The sequence below is a fragment of the Hakea prostrata genome, chromosome 3 (assembly GCF_041222555.1).
Source record: "Hakea prostrata isolate BN-2017 chromosome 3, UWA_Hpros_2, whole genome shotgun sequence".
Lineage (NCBI taxonomy): Eukaryota > Viridiplantae > Streptophyta > Magnoliopsida > Proteales > Proteaceae > Hakea > Hakea prostrata.
The window spans coordinates 19,701,329-19,726,383 of NC_142602.1; the positions used below are offsets into that span (position 1 = coordinate 19,701,329).

A 25,055-nucleotide genomic window follows, 5' to 3' on the forward strand; every position below is an offset into this window, starting at 1 on the left:
TGAATACTCTTAACAACAGACAACATTTGCATAGTTAGAACCCCAATTTGTAGACTCTGAAAATACAGCAAGAAAATTGAATGCTCTCTTTATCCAATCAAATCTTGATTTCCGTTCATTCCTCAAAAGAGAAAAATCGTAGCTTCTTGAAGATCTTCTCATGCCTTGCTCCCTACTTCATGAAATTCAAGACACTGCCTCCATGTTGGACGGAAATTATGATCATTGACTTCAATCTTTTTGACTGGAATAAGCTTCCCATTCTCCACCAATTTTGAAAGGGATGTTATGGGTATTAGACTAGACTAATACTTTTTTATCTCAAGATACGTCCATGGATGAGTAATAGATGCTTTGGTGAGATAGGTCGTACCAAAAACATTGTTCCCAAGAGTGATAGCTTCTACTTTTAGCATCTAGAGAACTATGTACGAATCAGGGAGGACAATAGCAAGTAAAGCCAAAAAAACAGATAAATTTATCTTGAAAGTAATTAAATGGTATCAGATTCACAATTCTATCATCACACAATTATACAAAAGAAATTCAAATAAATTTCCAAGATTGATATCATACAAAGAGATGAAGCCAACAGCTTGCACCATCTTTAAGCCAACAGTAATTCAGACAATGAACAGATGGTAGACTTCATGATGTTCTTCAAAATTAGAGTTACATTCACATGATCGAAAAGAATAAAAGCCAAAAAGAATACCAAGGACCAAATATGAACAGGGGTGGAAGCATGTACTCTGCAATATGAGTTGAAAGATTATGCAGTTTCTGACCAGTGATGTATGATGAGGAAATTGGGGCATGCTGCATATCTGATTTCTGATGAAGGAGCCCTGAATATGAAGGTCCTACATTTTTTTTTTCCTGAGGGATGTCCTAGTTTATTTCAACACATGCACATACACAAAAAAAGGAGGGAGATCACATACTAGATGATTGTTGGAGTGGGAGATCTAGCAGTTCAACTAAGTGACTGCTGGAAAAGGAGAGGTTAAGGTTGAAACTTGAGACAGCCATGCTTGGAGGGCACAGAAGGAAGGAAGGAGTAGAGGAAGGCTTGTAAGATATTAACAGAAGATGAGAATGCATAAGGAGATAAAAGTTATACTTGCCAGATTTGACTTTCACATGCATATGGAGACATTTCTAAGCAACCTAAATACATTCCAAGTTGAGCCAGCCTAAATTTGCATAGGTTAGAGTTCCTACTTAGCCTAGGACCACCCCTTTTCTCTCTCTCTCTCTCTTTTTTTTTTTTTGGATGAGTAAATAATATATTAAAAAGAAAGAGCGAAGAAGAAATAAAGAATGGTACAAGAGGAAAAAGGGGGGGGGGAATCAGCCACTAAATAGGGGGCTGGAGAGTGGAGTTGAGACCCTAGGATACAACAATGAGTCTGTTCCTTGGGGTATCAACAACCGGGGGTGGGGAATATTGAACAGTTTAGCAGAAACATCAAACTGGATGGCATGCCAAATCGTGTCTAGAGAGCGGGGTTTTGAGGTCCATCGCCTAAGATTGCGCTCCCACCAAAGATGATGAACTATGGCACTAAAGACAAGCTTACCGATGCGGTCACAAATAGAAGTACCTGAAAGAGTCCTCAAAACCCAAGACCAGTCACGATCAAAACCAAAGGAAGGCTTGGAGCGAGGCCGAATGGATGCAAGGGCTTTTCTCCATAGAGAGCTAGAGGAAGGGCAGGAAAAGAATAGGTGCTCGAGATGATACACTTTACTCCATTTAATTGAACCTCACCACTTAATGAAATCCAAGAAAAATTATCATGATGAAGATAGAAGATTGGAGGGTCAACCCATTAAAATTTGAGCAAATTGCACAGACACCCCAAAATGAAGGCTTTAAAGTACTGACACCCCACTTTTTGTTTAAAAACACACCGAGCATTAAACATGGTAGTCCATTCCGTTAATGAAATCGTTAACTCATTATTTTTTTTTTTAATTCCAAAAATGCCCATATTAAAACTTGAGAAAAAAAGGAGACAAATCATTCTCTTCCTCACTCGGTATCCGCCACCTCCCACCTTCACCACGCGCCCACGAACCGCCTCGGATTAGATGAATCGGGAAAGCAGAATTTTCATCTACGAAAGCAGAATTTTGCAAGGGTTCATAAAACTAGAAGGAAACATTCAAGAAACTAGAGTTTCAATAATCGGGATGCGAGGTGTAACACCTAATACCTGAGAAAACAAAACGAAGAATTCAAAGCATAACATCAATATTCAATTCAATGGTAGACTTATCATCCAAAAGCGTAGAAATCTGAATTCCAACATGGAGAGAACCAAAGGTAAGTTAGAATGTTAGGGTTAAAGGAGGGCTCGGCGATAATATGGTTTGATGAGGTAGGAATCCAGCGAAGAATGGAAGGCCAGGACCATCTCGATGTTGCTACATCAACCTTGCCTATGTCCTCCGCCATCTTTGCCACCAAGCTTGAACACCTTCGACCATAATATTTGACAGCAAGACATCGGGGCACGAGGGAATGAGAGAGATTTAATCGGTGGCTTTCGTGCAGAAAGGTTGTTGGGTCGAACCAAATCGAGTGAGATTGAAAATCCCATTAATATTTTTGCCTTTTGAACTCTTTAGGCTATGGTCTTCTAGTCCGGAGGCGAATCGGGTGCGGGCGCCGGAATTGAAGGCGGAGAAGGAGGGAGAACCGAATGAGGAGAGAGAATATATTTGATCTTTATGAACCCTAGCTTTGCAACTGCCGCCGATTCATTTAGTCATGCCGGAACCGAAGGTGGGGAGGGAAGGAAACGGAGGAGGAAGAAGACCTTCCGGTGAAGGGCATTTGGATAAAAAACAAAAAGAGTTAAGTCACGGAAGGACAACAGTAACGGAAAAAAAAGGGGGGGTAAGTATTTTGGGTGTGAATTTGCTTTTAAAATTTTGAGACCTCAAGAACAAAGAAACTCTTTGTTGTTAAATTTCATGATCCTGATCATCGAGGTACAGAAGGATTGAGTAACAAGACTCATCTGCCAAGATACCTTGCCCATTGCAAGGCCAATAGTGAAGAGAAAACAGACAACCACCAGCTATAGGCATGTTGTTGTCTTGACAGTCAAGTTGACAGGAGGAGCAGGCAGATTTTAATATGAGAAGCCTGAGGAGTGATTTATTTGTACACAGAAACAACATTCTGGCTGCATTCTCCACTGACTGCTGCAATTTATGACATTCTTCAATGGAGTGTAGAAAAAAATCCTCTGTAAAGCAGCACTCTGAAGGGGATTATGTATGGCTTCAAGCTTTCACCAGCAATGTCAGGGGCTAGTGCATGGAAAAAAGAATTATAGTGATCTCTTCATCCATTCACCATTTTTTATAGCAGCCTCTAGAGAACAAAATTTACATGCACCAAAAACCTTGTGCTGACAAGCAGATTAAAGAGAAATCTCACTTACTAAAACTTATAACAGACAGATTTTAAGATCTGGCAACGATGTCTTCTCTCTTTTCTTCCAAAATTTTTATTCGATCACTTACAGTTGGTTCCAATGGCAATATGCTTTTATTCTCAGTGGAGGTTTCTGCAGCAGTGAAATCCAAAAACTATTGCCATTCTTTATAATTTAATTGCTACCTTTACTGGAATAAGTTCCAACTTTCAACAACTACAACTTAAAAAAGTCAGCTTCTTGCTTCATCGAATTGCAGTTAAATGAGGTAGCAATAACATGTGAAACCCACAATAGAATTAGTTGACAATGGAAAAAATCTGAAGAAAAATGTGTTTGCACCACCATTCAAAATTGGAAAAACAGAACTCTTTAACTAGTTTGAATCTCAACAACAAATAAGAAATAGTGACAATGGCCACTGAAATCTGACGTTATTCTATGCATTTTTTCCACAGTGGTTCACTACAAAATAACATTGGATCCCAAATTCTGGGTCTCATCTCTACCAAATACACAGCCCCAAAATGGAAATGACATGAAAAAGAGAAAAAAAGTTATGGAATTCACAGATCAGCTAGGGCCATTATTTCTCCTACCACGATGAACATCAATTGCAAAACAAAGCTTCTTCTCATCCCCTCCCATTCTTTGGTTTTCTGAAACACCAGATTTGGACTTCATCGCCAGTTTGTAAGTGGTAGTCCTCCACCAACTGCCACCAACCTGTGCGTAGTACATAAGTGCCACTTGTGCTCATCAACCACCAACCAGAACTTCAATGTCCTTATCTTAGGCTGAGGCTCATCCTCTCCTGTAACCCATACCAAGACATCTACTTCTTTATGGCACCAATTGTCGGGAAGAGAGCTTGATCACTCACCAGTTGGACAAGGAGACGAAGAGGCCTCTCATGATTTTTTTTTTTTTTTCATTAAGAGATTTGAGATAGAATATTCTTTTGCCTTTGATTATGGGTTTGTGTGTGTTATTTATTTTTGATAGTGTAACTGTGATCTTATGACTATAGATCACAACCACAAGTTGTCGGGGTGGATCCGATATCGTTGGGTGGGGTGTGACATCACCAACAATCGAAAGTTCATAATTGACACTTAGAGCAATGTCGTCAATAGCTTTTGTTGGTCAGTACATGTGTGGTTGATTGCCACGACAGAATAATGATGAGCAGATGCAGAGGAAGTACATCGATGGTTGTCATCTGAGATTACAGTGCCTCTCCCATGATAGAATAATGATGAGCCTCTCCCATTTATGTATGAAAGTATTGTTTCTCTTTTAATGAAGTTCATTCCATTTATAATTAACGGTTTGGTTAACTTGAACTTGTGAAAATAAATTTTATTATGAAAAACTGTTTTGTCAACGTAATTTTTGTGAATATGCAAATATTTAGTGTTTTTATAGTAGGGGTGAAAACTCGAATTTCACATTTCACATCCCCCTATAAATCTATAAGGGTAATTTTCATCTGGACCCCCTGAGGTTTGGTCCAGGTCATTTTTAGTCCAATTTAAGTTTCCTTTTGCATATGGCTCCCCCATGGTTTCAAGAAATGATTAATTAAGGACAACTTAACAGAAACTGTTAGTTTAATAAATTTTGTGACAAAAATACCCTTGTGTCATTTGGATTTTTTTATATTTTAATTTTAATCTACTCAAATAAATAAATAATAAACAGTCATCAATTCCCTTTGAACAGTCGGAATACATTCGTCGTCCACGAAGAACATCTGAGAGTGAGCCACATTTGGATCCTCCTGCGACTCCACAAAAAAGAAAATGAGGAAAACTTACTCTTCTCTGCTACTACTACTGTTGGTCTCCGTCTGCAAAAGTGTTACTTTTCTCATGTTTCAAGCTTGGATTAGTTGCTATTTTTTCTTGGAAGTGGATCTTTTGCTTCATTCTGTAGAATCGCAGAGGTAAGCATTGACAATCGGTTCTTTTGCTGTGGGATTATTGAATACATGAATATACCCAGGTTTCTGACTTTGTTTGATGGTCTTTTTTCTTCTTTACGGGCTTTCTGTTTTTCAATTTTTTTTCTTCTATTTTAGATGGATTCGATAGATAGTTGACGTTACTCTACAGTCTTGATAGAAAAAAATCAGTTTTTGTTTTTTTGGCTTTTGACTTTCTTTTTTCGTTTTGCAGGTGCTCTTGTTTTGCCTTTTTTTGGATTGTGGATCCATCGTTTTTTATTTTTTTCTCATAGAACCAGTGGTGAGAACTGGTATGGTATCTCACGAATAATCTTTCATCTCGGATCTGAATGGAATTGAAGTTTGAAATTTGTTCCTCATGACTTCCATTTTGATGTTTTTTAGGGTTTGAGAGGTTGTGATTTGAACTGAATTCAGAACGATAAGAACTAAAGTTATTGCTGTTAGGGTTTCCCTTCTCGCTTGAAAATTTGATTCTGAAGAAGAAGTCTTTGTGGGACGAAGCAAAAATAAAAAATAAAAAATTTCAAATGAGGGTATTTTTGTCACCAAATTTATTAGATTAACAGTTTCTGTTAAACTTGTCCTTATTTAATCATTTATTGAAACTAGAGGGGAGCCATATGCAAAAGGAAACTTAAAATGGACTAAAAGTGACCTGGACCAAACCTTAGGGGGACCAGATGAAAATTACCCAATCTATAAATTCATATTTTTAGTATAAAAAGATAAATCTTTAGATTTAATGAATCCATGAATTTTTACAATCAAATTGGTATAAGTCTAGCATTCATGAATTCAAAGATTTGAAATATTTAGATTCATGTGACCAAACTTGCTTTAAAATAATGTCCGTTTATTATTAAAATAAAAATAATAAATTTAAATGGGATATAAATCGTCATAAATTTAAAATTTTTAAAGCCGACGCCTCAGTTGCGGCAGACAACCTCAATACAAACCCTGAACCCTAAAGGTTTTCTAAAATCTAAAACACGAGAGAGGCGCTCTCTTCTCGGTCGCTTACACTTGAGGACTCTTTTCATCTATTTTTGAGCTCCTGTGTTCTGGTGCAGACTGAAACGTGACTCCTCCATCGACAGGTACGCTTCATGGCCATTATGTGTCCCTTCCCCCTCCCTATCTCTCTCTGTTCCAGAACTCGACTCAAGAATTGTGAACAAGATAATAATCCAAAGCCATTGAAGGTTGCCCCAAATCATAGATTTCCTCAAAACTGGAATGGTCATCCGCGTGAGATGCTAGGTGAATAAGTAATACCCGATTTCGGGATGGTCCTACCCAAGTCATTTTGCAACTTTCGATGAGCTGCTTGAGGGTAAAACATCAGACGGAACTCAATTCTCCATGCCTAGTATAAGTGATTTCTTTATAGTGCTAGATAATCAGGAAGTCATGGAGCTAAAAGAGAAACATCCCCGGCAGTGGCTTCCCCGTTAACCACTGAAACTGAAAGCTTAGATGTAAAGTCTCACCTTTTGTGAAGAAACCCCTTGTTGAGTATATGGTGTTGTCATCGTTGCCAACAATGTTGTGGCTTTGGTGTGCTTGGAGCCTGGGAGAGGCTCCTGGTGTGTTTGGAAGTGTTTCAAGGGGTTTCTGTCCATTCACATCATTCAGAGCCAGTACGGTAGTTTATTGCAGCTAATATCCATGTGGGATCGAGTATTCTTGTTTGGTCATTTTTATACCATGTTGAGTTGATGCCCAACAGATGACAACGATTTACTGTTTTACGTTGTTATTGTTGTTGTGAAAGAGTGTGGGTGGTTTCCCTATTCTAACTGGGTACATCGTCAGAAGCAGGTGGAGGTGGTCCATGGTCCCTGACTGTAGTTGCCGTTCAAATTTGCCCATGCTTTGTGATTACCCCTTGGATGTATGCACACTGCTGAACCATGTGACTGCCTTATGGTCTGCAAATAAGGCGACGTGTGGCTTAAGGCCTTTGAGGGGGCCAGACGCCTAGGTGATGCCTTAACAACTATGGTTTCTAATGGGGGTGTCAATAAGCCACGTTAGTTTGGGTTATTCTAAACTGTAACCTTACATTAGGGACCTAAACCTACATCTGAACCTGCAGTTAATTAGAAAGAAAAATCTCTCTTATTTTGTCAAGAGAAGTCCCAGGTACATATACAAGGAAAGGAGAAATATTCTCCCCACAAACTAGGAATCCCTAAAAACAAGGTTACAATAATTTAGGACTCTCAAGAAAAGAAACTAAACCTAAATAGGAGTTAATTTTTCTGTAACCGACTCCCTTTATTCTAGGAATAATATTCCCTCATCCTACTCAATTTAAACTTCCTTAAAATACCTAACCAATCACGGAATTCCACATTCCCCGTCAAGCTAGGTGTAGATGTTAAGTAAACCTAGCTTGCAATTAAGTATCCCAAATATCTTCTTGGGAACAGCCTTAGTTAGAATATCTGCAACTTGTTGATAGGTTAGAATGTATATGAGTGATATCATGCCTGTCTCTATCTTCTCTTTCACAAAATGCCGATCGATCTCCACATATTTTGTCCTATCATGAAGCACTGGATTCTTTGCTATGCTAATTGTAGATTGATTGTCACAGAACATTTTTATTGGTTCGGCCATCTGGATTTTTAGTTCAGTTAATATCCTCTTAAGACATATTCCTTCACATATCCCATGAGCCAATGCTCTGAATTCTGCTTCTACACTACTTCGAGACACAACCGATTGCTTCTTGCTGCGCCAAGTGATCAGATTTTCCCATACATATGTGCAATATCCTGAGGTTGATCGTCTATCAGTTATAGATCCTGCCCAATCTGCATCAATAAAGATTTTGACATCTTTGTCTTCTGTTTTCTTGAAAAACAATCCAAGACTAGGTGTCATCTTTAAGTACTTCAATATCTTGTAAACTGCTTCCATGTGCTCCTCAATAGGTTGGTTCATGAATTGACTTACCATGCTTACAGCGAAACATATGTCTGGCCTGGTATGTGAGATAAATGTGTTTTCCAACCAATCTTTGGTACCTTCCTTTATCAATTAGTGCACTTTCACCTTTGCTCCCCAGTTTTGAATTGGAATCCATAGGAGTATCGACAGGCTTGCATCCAAGCATCCCTGTTTCTTTTAAAAGATCTAGTACATACTTGCATTGTGAGACTGAGATTCCTTTCCTTGACCGTGCTATCTCCATGCCAAGGAAGTACTTGAGATTGCCTAAATCTTTGATTTCAAACTCTTTTGCCAAAAAACTTTTGAGTTGTTGTAGTTCATTATCATGATCTCCAATTAGTATAATATCATCCACATACACAATAAGTATTGCCTTTTTCCCCTCTGGTGAGTGCTTAACAAACGTAGTGTGATCTGTTTGACATTGATCATAACCAAACTGTTTCATTGCTCTTGTGAAACTATCAAACCAAGCCTTTGGTGACTGCTTTAACCCATACAATGACTTTCTGAGTTTGCAGACTTTGTTGGTGGTTGCTTGAGTTTCAAAACCAGGTGGTATCTCCATGTATACTTCCTCCTCTAGATCTCCATTAAGAAATGCATTTTTTATATCTAGTTGATATTTTGACAGTATTTAGTTTGGCTACAGGGGCGAAAGTTTCATGGTAGTCGATCCCATAGGATTGAGTGAAACCTTTGGCGACTAATCTCGCTTTAAATCTGTTGATACTCCCATCTGCATTTTGTTTGACTGTGAAAATCCACTTGCAACCAATAGGGGTTTTTCCTGATGGTAAATCGGATATCTCCCTAGTTCCATTCTTTTCTAATGCACGAATTTCTTCCCAGATAGCTGCCTTCCATTCTGGTACTTTAAGAGCTTCATGAATAGAACTTGGAATTTGTATTTTGTCAAGATTGCTGATAAAGGCATGGAAACTATGTGACAGACCTCCATAGGAAACAAAATTCTGAACAGGATGATTAGTACACAACCGTTTTTCTTTTCTCAAAGCAAGAGGCCTATCATCAATAAGAGGATTGATTTGAACACATTCTGTACCATTGTTACCTGATGAGCTTTGTGGTTCTGGAACCGGATTGGATTCATGACCTTGATCAGATATCTGCAGCTCTTTCCCTTTTTTGGTCTTGTCTCTCCTCGAGTAGGCACGAAACTCATTGATGGCTGCAGGTTGTGATTGTTGGGGTGTTTTAGACTCAGTTTCAGATTCACTTTGAACCATTGGAACACTTGGGTTATGAAGTTGTGGATCAGGTTTTTGTTGAAATGAATTTTTTGAGTCAGATTCAGTTTGGATATGGATATAAGATGGACTTGTATTTCTTAGGGACGATGGCTCACTGGACTCAATATCCCAAAGCTGATATTCCTGATTAAGGTTCTCCCCTCGAATATCAATTTTGTAGAAAGGTGTTTGTTCAAAGAAAGAGACATCCATAGAATTGTAAAATTTTCGAGTGGTTGGGGAATAACACTTATATGGTTTGAGGAGTACCAAACAGAAATGCATTTGATTGCTCTTGGATCAAGTTTACTCCTGTGTTGTGTATGAATGGGAACAAATACGGTACAATCAAATATTCTTGTAGGAAGAGTAGAGAGAATGTGGGTGTTTGGATGGGATTGAAGAAGAACTTGGCGCGGTGTTTGAAATTTCAAAACTCTAGAAGGCATCCTATTTATGAGATAGGCAGCAGTCAAAATGGCGTCCCCCAAAAAAAATTTAGGAACATTTGTTGTAAACATTAGGGATTGAGCCACTTCAAGAAGGTGTCTGTTCTTTCTCTCGGCAACCCCATTTTGTTGGGGTGTATCAACACAAGAATTCATATGAATAATTCCTTGGCTTGTAAAGTATTCCCCCAAAACGGTGTCAAAATACTCTCTTGCATTGTCAGTTTTTAACACTTGAATTCTGGTTTGAAACTGTGTCTGAATCATAGTGTTAAATTGCTTAAAAATATAACTGACTTCAGATTTTTCTTTCATTAGAAACAACCACGTAACTCTTGTGTGGTCATCAACAAAAGATATAAACCATCTATTACCAGTGAGGTTTTTGACTCTAGAAGGTCCCCATACATCACTGTGTATCATAGAAAAAGGATGCGATGCCTTATATGGAATGCTAGGATAGGAACTACGAGTATGTTTTGAGAATTGGCACACTTCACATTGAAAAAAGTTAGGACTTTTATTGCTAAACAAAGAGGGAAACATCTTTTGAAGATACATGAAGTTAGGATGTCCTAGACGATAGTGCCATAACATTATATCACCATCCTTTTTTGAACTGGAAAGGGAAATAGAATTTTTATTGATCTGGCTTGTAGACTGAACACACACTGCATTGTGAGTTTGCCCTCTAGAAGTTTCCTTGACTTGTAGAAGGAAAAGACCTGAGCATATCCTAGCACTGCCAATCGTCCTCCCCGTATCCAAAACCTGAAATTCACAAGTATTAGGGAAGAATTTAGCAACATAATGAAGATCTCGAGTAAGTCTACTAACTGATAAAAGATTGCAGTCCAATTTCGGAACATGAAGAACAGAGTTTAGAGTGAGCTCCTTTGAGATAATGATTGAACCTATTCTTGCCACTTTGGAGAGAGACCCATTTGCTATTTTTACTATGAGATTCTCATAGCATGGGCTATTGGGCTGTACTCGTGGAAGAGGTTTGCATCTCCGGTCATATGATCCGATGCCTCAGAGTCTACAATCCAGGAGTCTTGTTTTTCTGAATTTGCAATCAGGGCACATGAGAAGTTACCTTTTTGTGCTAAAGATCCTGTTCTGATGGCAAAATTCTGTTGAGTAATCATCCTTTCCAGCATGTCAAGTTGGTCTTTGCTAAAAGGATTGGCATCGGTGGAAGGAGGTTGATCATCTATAAAGACATGGTTTCCTCGGCTTTCTTTGTCGATGGCAGGTCTTGAAGGCTTCCAGTCAGCTGGTTTGCCATGGATTTTCCAGCAGCTGTCACGTGAATGACCTGGTTTCTTGCAGTAGTCACACCATGGTCTTCCCTTCCGTTGTCTATTGTTGCTGTTATGAGAGTGTGTTCCACGTGCAGCTAGGGCAGAGTTTTCATTGGCTGAAACTAGGGTGGATTCTCCAAGCATCACCTTTTTTTTGCTTTCTTCTCTACGAACCTCTGAAAATACTTCTCTAATGTTAGGCAGAGGCTTCATTCCTAGAATTCGTCCTCAAACCTCATCAAGATTCTTAGTGAGTCCCATTAGAAACTTGAATATCCGCTTTTTCTCAATAATCTCACGGAATTTGTTTGCATCATCTGAGCAGCACCATTGATGTTCTTCAAACACGTCCAATCTTTGCCAATATCGAGTGAGGGTATTGTAGTATTGAGTGACTGAGAGATCTCCCTCCCGAAGATCTTGGAGTTTTGATTCAATCTCGAAAATCTCTGAGGTATTCTCCATGCTCGAGTAGAACTCTTTAGCTGCTTCCCAGATCTCATGGGCTGAGCCATAGAGTAAGAAATTCTCATCAATTTCATTGGTCATTGAGTTGATCAGCCAAGACATGACCATGTTGTTTTCCATCTTCCAATTTCTGAATTTTGGATCATCAGCCTTTGGAGGAGTGACTCCTCCTGTAAGATATTCATCTTTTCCTCTCCCACAGATGTACATCATGACTGATTGTGACCACTGTATGTAATTGTTGCCATTGAGTTTGTGTCCAGTAATTTGAAGTTGCACGCTGTCTGTGCTGCCATGATTGTTGGCAGCATGATTTCTAGAAATCGATGTGATTTCTGATGAAAAACAGGTTTTCTCTTCGGTAGACATGAGATTTTGGTAAGTGAGAGATGATGGTTGAGAGTTTGGAGAGTGAGAGACGATGGTTCAGATCTATTGCTCTGATACCATGCAGTTAATTAGGAAGAAAAATCTCTCTTATTTTGTCAAGAGAAGTCCCAGTTACATATACAAGGAAAGGAGAAATGTTCTTCCCAACAAACTAGGAATCCCTAAAAACAAGGCTATAATAATTTAGGACTCTCAAGAAAAGAAACTAAACCTAAATAGGAGTTAATTTAGCTGTAACCGACTCCCTTTATTCTAGGAATAATATTCCCTCATCCTACTCAATTTAAACTTCCTTAAAATACCTAACCAATCACGGAATTCCACAGTACCCTATCCAACCCTATTAGCGCTTAACAATCCCGAACACAAACTCTACCCCTTTAAGCTTAACCTGCCCTGAGTTACCCTGATACGGTTGGGTAGGTTTGGGCTAGCCTTGATTTACCTTGAACCCAGCCCTGATCCTTGCTAACAAACCTACATGATGTGTTCTACTGAAAACAAAACAGCAAGCATACTCTAGAACTCTAAATGTGTTTACTGAAAAATTATCTATTGATACATCAATTTTAGAGAAGAATGAGAGATCCTCATGGGAAATAGATTTTAAGCTTCCCATCTACACAACTCAGTGAATAGTCTGGCTCTAAGTTTCAACCTTCAAATCCATTTTTTTTTCTTTCTAAAATCTCCAAACTCTTGTATAAAAATATAAAATTCTTGAGGAGTCATCAAAAGAAACCTTGGCTAAGATCTTCTTTACTTGAATTGCATTACTATATTACAACCTTGCATAAAGTGAAGATCTATGATCTCCCAATTATCTTCAATGGCAGTTGAAGTCTTGGAGAGACTTGGATTCTCTTCAATGGGAATTGGAGTCTTGGAGTGATGGAATCAAAGAGATTGATATGGCTATTGAAGAGGGAATACGTTTAGGTTGTTACCGTGAGTGGGATACTTGGTAATTTAGTTATTCAAACTCATATATGATTCTAATTTAATTAAACTGACATAGGGTTGGTTAGGGCCGGGTTGGGTTGACCTGAGGGCTAAGGTCGAACTGAACTTGACCTTGTTAGGGTTAGTTAATTTGTAACCAAACTCGCCCTTTGGGTTGAAAAGTTGGGCATTGGGCTCTGGGTGGGTTTGGGCCAGTTCGTTCAGATAGGGTTTCATACTTCATTGACACCCCTGGTTTCTAAGTTAGTCTATGAAGAATCACTTGGTGGCAAGTCTTTGCCAAACCCCCCCCCCCTCTCTTCCTTTTTTGGGTGGGTGGGTTGGGGGATGTTGGGAAGGGGGAGTTATTGTTTCTCGAATGTTACAAAAAAAAAAAAAATTCCACTCCTTTCTATCAAATTAATAATTTTTGGGGATGTGTGGCTGGCATGTATTGTAAACAAGAAGGAATTTTTTTCCTGAATGCTTACAAAAAAAGTTCCACTCCTTTCTATCAAATTAATAATTTTGGGGATGTTTAGCTGATATGTGACGTAAATAAGAAGGAACGAAGCAAATTATTAAGGAGTGGAACTTTTTTTGTAAGCATTCAGGAAGAAAATTCCTTCTTATTTACAATACATGCCAGCCACACATCCCCAAAAATTATTAATTTGATAAAAAGGAGTGGAATTTTTTTTTTTGTAACATTCGAGAAACAATAACTCATTTTTTAATCCTCTACTGTTTGTAAACTTATCTAGGTTTTGTGAAGTCATCCGTAATGACAGAATTCTTTTTATTTGAACCAATTGTGGGTGGAATCAGAAAAGAAGCATCCTTGCTCAAGGCTTTCATTTCAGTTTGATGGCTCTTGAATTAACTGTAATCCGTTCTGTTGCACATTTTGTATATTTCTTATGTGTTTTAGCTATTTTGTGCTTATCGTCACAAATCTAGTTTTCCCTCATTTGTGCTGCTTAGTTTCTATTTCGCTTGAATGAAAGATAGTTGAAGTCCATTTCCCACTATTATGTTAAAAAATGTTCTATGCCACATGATTGTATTGCGTGCTTTCTTAGCTTAATCCCACTATTAGGTTGGTACCGTTAGATGTCGCTTTTTTTAGTTACTCTTACTTGTTTCTATGCTTTTTTGGTCTTAAATTTAAACTTAATCCACTCTCGCTTTTTGCATACTCAGTTTTTTGTAGGGAAATCATAAGGTTACTGTGGCCAGTTTTTTGTTCAAAATCCTTACATTTGAGAAGACATAAAGTCGTGATTTAGTGGAAAACTGTCAGATGGCTGACGAGAATTTTGCCGATCAGGGAGAAAGGAAAAATCGCAAAAACAGGAGGCAAAAGAAAGATTATGTCAAGTTTAATGGGGATCACACAACAAAAATTTCATCTGAAAAGTGGAATGATACAAATGGGAAACCAAAAAAATCATCAAAATCGAAGCACACTGAAAATACATTAATAGTCAGGTTATCTTTTACTCACCTTTTCTATTGTCAACTTACTACCTTATCTGCCACATGGCTTAGACACTAATTGATTTTATGTTCTGCTTTCTCTAGTTTTTGTGGAACGCTATCAGTATAAAAATGTGTGTTCATTATTGTATTAACTCATGCAGGAAACAAGTTGATCCTGAAACTACAAAATACTTCTCAGAAATTGCAAATCTTTTTGAGGGAACTTCAGTTGATTTAGATGAACGGTCAGCCATATGTGGAAATGCTTTGGAGGAAACTAGAGGAAAAGAGTTAGAGCTTGCTACTGATTATATTATAAGCCACACCTTACAAACTCTTCTTGAAGGCTGTGATGTAGAACATCTCTGTGGTTTTCTCCAAAGCTGTGCAAAGGATTTTTCTCATATAGCAATGGATAAGTCAGGATCTCACGTGGTTGAGACAGCTCTCAGGTCTTTAGCTGTACATATTCAGGATGAAGGAGAAGACTCTGTTATTGGATCAACTTTAAACAAAATATGCCAGGTAACAAGCATGTGGTGTTTATGACCTAGATGAGAATATGAGATTATTGTTTCTGTTTGGTTGATTGCACTGGATGGTCAACTAGTGCCTAAAAGTAAGGCTCACTGTGAGATGGGTTCTTACTTCTTACTAGGTGATGTTCTAACACACACACACACACTGTGAGATGGGTTCTTACTTCTTTCTAGGTGATGTTCTAACACACACACCCATACACGTGTGATAATTTTTGGGTCTTTATAAATAATTAACTAACAGCTTGGAAGGAGCTTTTGAGTCTTTGTTTGTGGCTGCATAAATGTAATGCATTATTTTTAAAAAACAAGTTTTTTGGTAATCAAATGGAAAAATGGCTTTTAAACAACAATCAGCATAAGTTGCAAATGCAAAAGCTGTTTCATTTTTTTTTTTTGGCCTGGGTAGTTGCTAGGCATGCGTGGACAATTATGGTACAAAAAGTTTTAAAATACCTGAAATATCCCGAAGCATTTCTTTGTTATACTCACCAAATAATTAATAATAAACATTTCTTTTTGAAAAAAGGTGTATAAATAAGCAGAAATGTGTGAAAAAGCTACTCTACAAGAAAAGTTGCACCAGACATCACCTTAATCAGAGCCTAGCAAATAAAGGTCAATTTATTAACAGAAAGGTAAGGAGGGCCAGGATATAGTATGTATCTATAAGCTGGCAGAAGTCACAGAGATACTAAATGAAAGATAGTGAACAGTGTTGGATGAAAAGAGTTATCCCAGGCTACTGGTGTAAAGATGCTGGGATGAGTCTAGGGAGTGGTAAATTTGTAAATTGCATCCAATTCTCTCCAATCCTTGCCTAAGCAGTACTAGCACCAGGCTAGAGCCCTCTGAGCTGTATTTTGTGAAAGTTGTGTACTCAGTTTTTCTAATTTCTATATTGGAGAACTCCTAATCAGAGTTGTCACGTTGTCTAGGCAACAAAGTGTTTTGAGGGGGGAAGGAAATCTAGGTGACACCAGGACGCCTAGAACCATCGCAGCACCTGGAAGCCTAGCTGGTGCCTATGCAACGCCTTAACAACTATGTTCTTAATTCTTTGTTTTTTTGGTGGTTTTGAGCCATCATATGCATAATATACACTCATCTACTATTAGACAATTGTAGACATCATTGATGCCTAACAGATACCCTGGCTGTTCCGTATTTACCTTGGTTTGGTCCCTGGCCTTCCATTTATTTAGACTTTGTTTTCTCTTGTCAGGAGATAGAGCCAAATCTAGTCAGTGTGATGTGTAGCCAATATGGATCTCATGTTCTTCGTAGCCTTCTCTGTCTCTGTAAAGGACTACCATTAGACTCTGGAGAGAAGTTCCACATTACAAAATCAGCTTCCATTCTAGCAGAGAGGTTGAATTTCAAGTCACCAAAATCATTCAGAAATGCAGTACCACATCTTCATCAGGGTTTCCCTGATTTGCTCAGACACCTTATTGCAGAACTGTTGAAATGTGTTAGAGGCGGCATTGAAACTCTGCTAGTTGATGAGTACAGCAGTTATGTTTTTCAGGTATTCTGTATTTCTTTTCTTGAGCTTTATTAGTTGAGACTCAGCTATATTGTATTTATTTAATTATTTCTTGGTTGGTATCTCTGTGTGATTCCTTTTATATGCAGTACAACGCCCTGAGGTTTGAGTGATGATTTATTATTCTGAAGGGTTAAAGAATTATTCCCATCCATTGAGGACCTAGGTCTAGGCTGATTTAAACTTCCTTGAGGATTGTAAATAAAATTTCTGGAGTTGACAGAAATCACCTTCCCTAACTGGCTAACTCCCTTCAATAGTGGGACTCTCTCGGAGTCCTGAATAAACCTCTAAGGTTTTTACTTCCAATATTTGACCATTCCTAAAATATGAGTTTTGTCAATCATCTGTTCATCCACATGAGATGGTGATTGTCTGAACCAATGTTTTATTTTGGTGATTTAGTAATATTTTTACAATATTTTTCTGCAGACCACCTTGAGGTTATTGTCAGGCGAGGATCAAGAATTGATGCGTGTGATTCCCATTCTTCTTGGCTGCTCTGAGGAAACTATTGCTGAAGGAAAATTTGTAGAAGCAAATGTTGTGCAAGACATTTTAGCAACGCTCAACAACACAACATATAGCCATCTAATGGAAGTAGGCTACTCAACATATGTGTTACTTGTAATTGTGTTTATGCGTCTTCAATTTGACAATTTGGCTCGTCTTGATGGATATCTTTGCATTCTATAGATTTCTACGTGTAGTTTTAATATAATAAATGAACCCAGTTTAAACTCAACTGAACTCATCTAAGCCTTATCCCAGAAAAATGGGTCTTGTTATACCTTTCAACTCTATTCACAATTTTTATGTTGTGCCAAAAGATGATAAAAATATATTTAGTGTGCAGTGTGATTCCACTAAAATTTCAGGCGGAAAGATCTGCTGATGAACGAATACTTCTTTGGTGAATATTGTGACAAATGCTCATCCATCTTAACATGATTGTCTGTGTGGTGAACCCATGAGACGATGTTGGTCAGCTGGTTGCATCCCTCTCTAAAAGCACTTAAGAAGTTCAAACGAAACCACTTGATCAAACTTTTAATGAATGATGGTAGGATGATGGCAAAGCACTGCTTATAATTTGAGCCAATTCCAATGGTTGGGTTTGGGAGTTATGGCCCAGAATGCCAAATTATAACTAGGTTGGTGTAGGCTAAAATACCCAGTAGAATGAGCCAAATATGGAGAGAATGTTGTCTGCATGTAAAGATAAGATGCTGCTGCAGGTTTGAGATGATTTTGATGCTTTGAACTTCAGTAATGGAGGTGGACAGAAATGAGAAACTAAGTGGTTTGTGGAAAAGTCTAATGATCAAGGGGATCAAAGATGGATGAATGAAATGGGAGTGATATGGAGTGGATTCAGTGGATGGCTTGTAAGCACAGCAGGGTTTGTGAGATGGGTGAGAGGGAGGGTTCAACCGGGAAAAGTTTTTAGTCACATACCTATTTGAATAAGAGAACCTGAAGTTGAAACACAGCCTTTCACTGAACCTAACCGGGTTTCTAGACCTAGATGAACCAGGTTCGGTTGGAGTCATGGGTCTGGTAGGATTTTAGGAAATATATCATTTGGGGAAATAATGTCTTTGTTTATATTATTTATTTTAAAATTTGCGTTCTTAGGATATTTAGTTTCTAATTACTTTTAGTTTTGTAGTTTCAATTGGTCAGTTACTTAGAAAGTTGGTCTTAGATTAGAAGTCTTGTTATTTTCTATATATATGATGTAATCCCCCATCAACTCTGCCAGTGTTTGCGGCTGCTCTCAAGCCCGGTTAAAGGAGGAGGGTTGATGCGTCAGGTTGGCAGCCAGCACAGGAAAAAACCCAGTCAAACCCTTTTTACGTGGATTCAACAATCCTTTTTACATGTTGTAATCCCCCATCGTAGAGACAGATTGAATAGAATGGATTGAATTATGTTTGTGGAAGTGTATGTGCCTGGTGTGTGAGTGTGAGCACTCCTTTCCCCCTTCCCCACTTTGCTATTATGCGATTTCTTCTTCCTCGTTCTATTCTTCTAATTCCCCTTCTGTTGATAGCCTTTCATAGCAGGCCTATCCTAGGCCTGCACTCCATTAAGATCAGCAGCAGTGTTAGGCACCAATCTGGAAAGGAAATGTCTCAACTTGATGAGCTTCTTCAATCATCAGCAGGAGCATGTACACAATTCCAGTAAGGTCTGAAGAAGGGAGGAAAAGCAGGGAAATGAATAGAAAATACGGATACAGATAGTTCAGCTCATTCAGCAAGGGTCCTCAACCTTAGGCGTTTAGCTCTCACAGCAAGGCTCTAGCACTTCATGTCAAGTATGGACAAGAGATAGGAGAGCTGCCAAAGCTCCAAAGCCATGGGGAAGCTAGGTGCAGCCTATTACATATATAGAGCCAAAGCTTGCTCAGAAGGATAGGAGGCCTACAAGAAAAAGAAAAACAAAGGAAATAACATAATTAGAAACTTCTAAAATTTGTTTTCAGTCTTCACAAAAGGTCTACTAAATTCCATCTGTATTCTATGGAGCACCTTGAAGGCAAAATGTGGGTTGTAAGCCTGTAATACTGTTCATTTGCACTGTGTTTTGGCTCCTTTTCTGCATATTCTGTGGTCTCTTAGTGCCAAGGTGTCCGATGGGTGAAGCAAACCAAGGCAACACGAAGCAAGTTGACAGGGTGACACCTGGATGCCTTGACCGAGAGAAGGGGCTGGGTGAGGTGAGGGCCGAGGCCATGGAAACTATGCTCTTCTCTCATACTTCTTGCTGACGGCCTGGCATCTGCATCATAATGGTTCACATAATGAATGCTTTATGGGATTTATGATCTAGAGTGCCATATGACCAGACTTTTAGATATCAGTTTTGATATGAATCAGTATGGTACTTATTTTCCCCATGTGGTCAATCCAGTCTGATGCAAGGCCAATGTGGGACTGACTACAGGTAAGATACACTTGATATGCCTCCTTTAAACCCACATAATAGAAACTGTGACTGAGATCGAGACCAATAGCAGCTGAAGGCCTTGGGAATTGTTTCTGTCTTCGGTATGAGTTGGAGGAAATCATCTAGGACAGAGGTCAAAGTCAAGTCGAAAGCAGTAAATATGTAACTGATTATAGGAATATTATAAAACTAGGATGATAGCGAAATGGGGCTTATGCAGCGGGAATTGGGCCAACTTTCAAATGGAACCACGTATGAGATTTTCTATGCTCAAGAAAAGATCCATTTGGAAGATTGTCCCTGTAAAACCATAATTTCGATCAAATCACACATTGCAATATACTAGGCCTCTTGATTCATTAAGAGGTTTATCTAAAAGATTCGCAATATAAATACACATGAGTTACTAAACATGTTTGTTTGAGGTATCCTGTTTGATATCCTCGTACCTGAGAATCGACAAACTTGACTCCACATTCTTTACAAAAGGTCGGGTCTTCGTTTTTCATCTACCATTACTCAATAATTTCCACTTTTGTTGGGCCCAAAAATTCTTTCACAAATCAATCCATCCTTTTCCAGTTTATTGGTTTTGTAATGACTGTAATCTTCACCATCCAACAAGTTTTTGGCACTGAAAATTCTTAAATCATGGATTGCAAGCAAATTGGGAAAGAAGTGGTAAAAATTTGTAGATTTCTCTCCCTACATACAAATCCATGCATTAAGCTGATACAAAGTTCATAATTAGGTGTTTTAAGGTTCAAAACTATGTTTTCTATGTATCATAGACTGATAGTGATTTCTCCCAACATCTTATTTACCTTTTTTTTATTGTTGGGTATTACTCTCACAAATTATATTGTCATTATTGTGTTTTATTTTGTGCAGATTATGTAGGAAAAGTTTCCCCTTGCACGTTCTCTAGGTGTTTTAGTTTCCTTGTGAAATTAGTTCCTAGTTGAGTGTAGTTATTGTTTTATAGGAATCATCATTTTTACGCTTATGGTTCTATCCTCATTGCCAGGGGCAATAAATGTTAGAATGGAAGTTTGATTGGGTAGTTTCCAAGAATTGACTATGCATTATCATCCTAGAATGAAAGTTTGACTGGTAGTTGCCAAGAATTGACTATGCATTATCATCCTGCTCCCCTCCTATTTCTGTTTCCTCAGCGATTGATCCTCTCCCTTTTCTTCTGGGGTAGTTCTGTTAGTTCTTTTTCTTCTTTTATCATGGATCTCCTTCTATTCTTCCTTCTTGGGTCCTCCCTCACCTTCTATCCCATATTTCCTCCTTTGTTGAATTCTGCTTTCCCTTCCTCCTTTGTTGAATTCTGCTTTCCCTCATTGTTAAATACAACATTGAAGGGTTAGGAAGAGTGTGTTTGAACTCACGGTTTCCAATGATTGATTTGAGATTTTAATTCATGACCTCAGGGCAAAACATAAGTTATCATCTTCTGTCTTGGAAACTTGCAAACTTGGATGTATTTCTTGTCTGCTGCTTCTCCTGTTTCAGCAAAGTAATTATGGGATAATTTATCAAGTATGGAACTACCACGGTAGAGATTGAGGAGTTTGTTGATAACTGACTTTATTCGTGCAGTCTCCACATATTGGGCTCAAGGGAAAAGAGTTCAATCTTTGTTTTTAAGTTGGAGTCTTCCATTGTGAGGAAGTAGTAGACTTCTATTTGTTAATTGTAATTACATGTCTAAGTGTATGTATGTTGCAGTTACGCTTACGGAGTTATGGCCCCTGCAGTTAAGTTGGATTAGATTATATTTTGACACCCCCCCCCCCCCCAAAAAAAAAAGAAAGAAAGAGGACTACATCTTACCATTCTTTATTCCGATTCCAGAATACCCTTTCCCTTTGCTTCCAATTTTCAATTAAGTCTTACTGTTCTCTATTTCAAGGGTTGAATAATATTATGCACTAACAAGTTCTAGTATTGAATAATATTTGCTACTTATTGATTGAATATTACATGACTTTGACAGGTAATTTTGGAAGTGGCACCAGAGAACTTGTACAATGAAATTTTGATGAAAGTTTTTAAAAATTCACTATTCAAGATCGCACGTGATCATTGTGGCAGTTTTGTTGTTCAAGCATTAGTTTCTTCTGCTCGATGTCCAGATCAAGTAGGTGCCATGCCATTTTAGTGCATTTTAAGTCTTCCATGTAATTTTTGTGTGTATAATGTCTGTGTCTTCCTATGTGTAAGTAGCATTTGTATGGTGGTGAATTCTACTGTTTCTTTTGTAAATAAATTATTTAGTTTGCTAGAAATTTTCTGCCAAAGGAGAGAGTGTCTGTTATTATGGAGCTGTGTCATTATTGTTTGATGCTGCATACATACATTGTCCTGTGGGATGTTACCAAACTATAACAACTGCCAACAACACATCGCTGCCTTGTCCCAACCAAGTCGATTTGGCTTCATCAATCCTTGCAAAACAAACTATAGGGAAAATTAGTATCCACATAAAGGAAACTAGAAGTAAGAAGAATAAAAATAAAATAAAATGAAGCAATGATGTAATAAAAGTGAAATGGAAAATGAAAAATTAAATTGGAATTTGCTTAAACTATCATTAATTTCGGATTGGTATCTAGTATCTTGCAGTGAAAGAGACATTCCAAATCCATAATCTTGGTTGTATTGGCTTCTTGTGGCCTTCTCTTTACAAGTGCGACTGGTTTAAAATATTTTTTTGGGTTAGTTTTTCCTTAAATATTTGAAGCTGAATTTTATGGTTGGTCCTTCTCTGTTTCTTATCTTATTTTTTAAATTCTGAAATGTTATCTATAAAAAGAATTTGAAGTGATCATGTAAGATTTTCAGTCCAAGTCAGGATAACTTGTAACAGTTGCGACTCAGTAAATTAAAGATTTACTTATTCACTCAAAACTGAATTTTGTTTATATTTGATGAAGCATATTCCTTGAGTTATTGAAGGAGACTGGAATGCTTTGGGTCACAGAAAGTCTGTTGATTATGGATACAACCTTTGAAATGAAGATGGAGAATTCTTACTGATATATGTGAAGTTAAGAGTTTGCTTTAGAAAATCATCTATTTCTCCTTCGCTAGACTAGAAAGATTATGCTGCCAGCTTTGCCAGTGTTTTATGTACTTGACATAAACCCCTTAACCTGGAGTCTGCTGAGAGGATATACACATGCCTCAATCCTCCCAAGTCAGAAGGATGAAGACTGATGTATCTGGTCCACCTCTTTCATTTTGTGTTGGGGGGGTGTGGGTGTGGGGTTGACGTCTTTGGCAGTCATGAACCTGTAGCCAGACTCTTTGAGAACATCCCTATGAGTTCACTTCTTCCACTTTATGCTGAACGTTGACTGAAAAAATAAACAAATTGTGGAACAACATCCGTGTGTTTGGCTCCTTACAGTCTAGATAAAGGCTTGCTTAAGAAAGGATTACTGGTTTAGTTTCTGAATTTGTTTCAGGAAAGTATGGGTTTCTAGAAGGTACGTATAACACATTGGATGAGTATGTGTCAATATAGTTGTTTTTTTGGGGTTTAGACATCTAATTTTTCACAGATACAATTTATATACATGTCTCCTTACAGGATTTTGTGTGTACCGGCCTAAGTTGAGTATTGCTTCATCTTTGGAAGGTTCAGTGTTTTTTGTTTTTGTATCTCATTTTTGGGCAAATATGGTCCCTGTGTAGGTCAAGAAGAGTGGGCTTCTTCTTAAAGAAGGGCGCCTTTTCTATATATAAATCTACATTTCCTTTTCCCTTCCTCCTTAAAATCCTTGGGGAGAATGATAGGAGGGGGTTCAGGTAGCATCATCCAAAATTCTAAGAGTTTGTCCAACCAACACACACACACACAAAAGAGACTAAGTAGGAGACAGTTACATCTTTTTTTTCTGCTGTAACTGAGAGTTTATGTCGTTTGTAGTTTATCAATGATAGGAGAGTTTAAATGTTTGGCTAAAACTAGAATTATTATATGAACAGAAAACACCCCTAACAGTAAATCCTTTTCCTAGAGATATGTAAATTAGTATCTTGTCAGTCAGTTTGGGTTCCACATGGGGTTATATTTAGCTTTTCAAAAAAGAAAAGAAAAGATAGTTGTGAAGATTCTATGGAGTTGGAATCCTTTTTAGGCTTGCTGTTTGGTAAAGAATGGCTTTGATCATTTGGATGATGTCATTTAATTTTTCCTTTCTATGGTATTGACGAGGATTAATCTAATCCCAGTAGACTAGCATCTGGGTGACATTTGAAATACTATTTTTGCATGTTCATTATCTATGCCCTTATCATTCTTTTACTTTGCTCCATAGATTGAGCTTTTCTGGAAGGAACTTGGCTTCAAATTTAGGGAGCTTCTTGGAATTGGAAGGGTAGGAGTAGTTGCTTCTCTATTGGCTGCAAGTCAAAAGCTTCATACTCATGAAAATAAGGTTTACAACTTCAACTCTTTGTTTGTTTGCTTTCCTTCTCCTAAACACTCCTCTTTTCAATTTTGTCTATGTGAGACTTTTATTGGGGGGAAGTTTTTCTAGTCTAGTAGGTCTTTAGGGCATCTCCAAAATGCACTAATTTCTGCTGATGATACGCCAAAAACTTGTGAACTGGTAGATCTTAAGGCCCCCATTTATATGTCAAGTTTCAGCTGTGATGGATTGGACTAGTGGCAACAAATACCTTTCAAAATCTGGTGAACAAGTGAGGATTTCTATGAAGAAATGGAGGGTTGAAAATACAAGGGAGTATGCAATTGCATGGGAGGGTGCATCATTGAAATTGACTCTGAAATTTAACATGTAGAAACTCTAGACTCTTTCATTGATATCCATGCCGTTCAAATTGTCATGTCAACTTGAAATTGGTACATTAAATGTGGCAATACTTGATGAGGATCTATGGATACACTCTAGGCCTGCTGGTCTGGGAAAAAATTGACGTGTCAACTGCAGATCAAATGATGTTGCTAGCTTTTCTGATATAGTAGCCGTTATTCATCTTATACTTTGCTCAGTAAACACTATGAAGATATACTTATATTTCCTTGTTTTACAGTGTTGCCAGGCCCTCGTTGCTGCCGTGTGTTCTGAGAGTGAGCCTCCTAGCTGCATTGTACCTCGAATATTATTTCTTGAAAACTATTTCTCATGTGAAGATGTGTCCAATTGGAGTTGGGGAAAGGGTGAGAAGATGCACGTCTTGGGCTGCTTAATGCTACAAACAGTTTTCCGATGTCCAAGCGTATGTTGAAGATCTTTGTCTCTTTTATCTCATTTTGCCGTATACTCTTAGACCTCTTCTGGCTGTGAACT

The 25,055-nt window shown here is 38.0% G+C and overlaps 2 protein-coding genes across 3 annotated transcripts in view; one reads left to right on the forward strand and one right to left on the reverse strand.

Annotated features, from left to right (window-relative positions):
* The first annotated feature begins 6,360 nt into the window (after positions 1–6,360).
* Positions 6,361–25,055, forward strand: part of PUM23 (pumilio 23) — a 28,901-nt gene continuing 10,206 nt past the window's right edge. Inside the window, exons 1-8 of one of the 2 annotated variants that reach the window (XM_089149667.1) lie at positions 6,361–6,527; positions 14,404–14,691; positions 14,844–15,207; positions 16,447–16,752; positions 17,203–17,370; positions 21,731–21,874; positions 24,060–24,179; positions 24,799–24,984. In XM_089149667.1, coding sequence (XP_089005793.1) covers positions 14,504–14,691; positions 14,844–15,207; positions 16,447–16,752; positions 17,203–17,370; positions 21,731–21,874; positions 24,060–24,179; positions 24,799–24,984 — 1,476 coding nt within the window. In that variant the 5' untranslated portion in view covers positions 6,361–6,527; positions 14,404–14,503. The remainder of the gene's footprint in view (positions 6,528–14,403; positions 14,692–14,843; positions 15,208–16,446; positions 16,753–17,202; positions 17,371–21,730; positions 21,875–24,059; positions 24,180–24,798; positions 24,985–25,055) is intronic. The other variant, XM_089149668.1, reaches the window with a different exon arrangement.
* On the reverse strand, positions 11,629–12,237 carry LOC149021429 (uncharacterized). Its single transcript, XM_089147451.1, has one exon. The coding sequence runs from the start codon at positions 12,235–12,237 to the stop codon at positions 11,629–11,631; it is 609 nt and encodes a 202-aa protein (XP_089003577.1).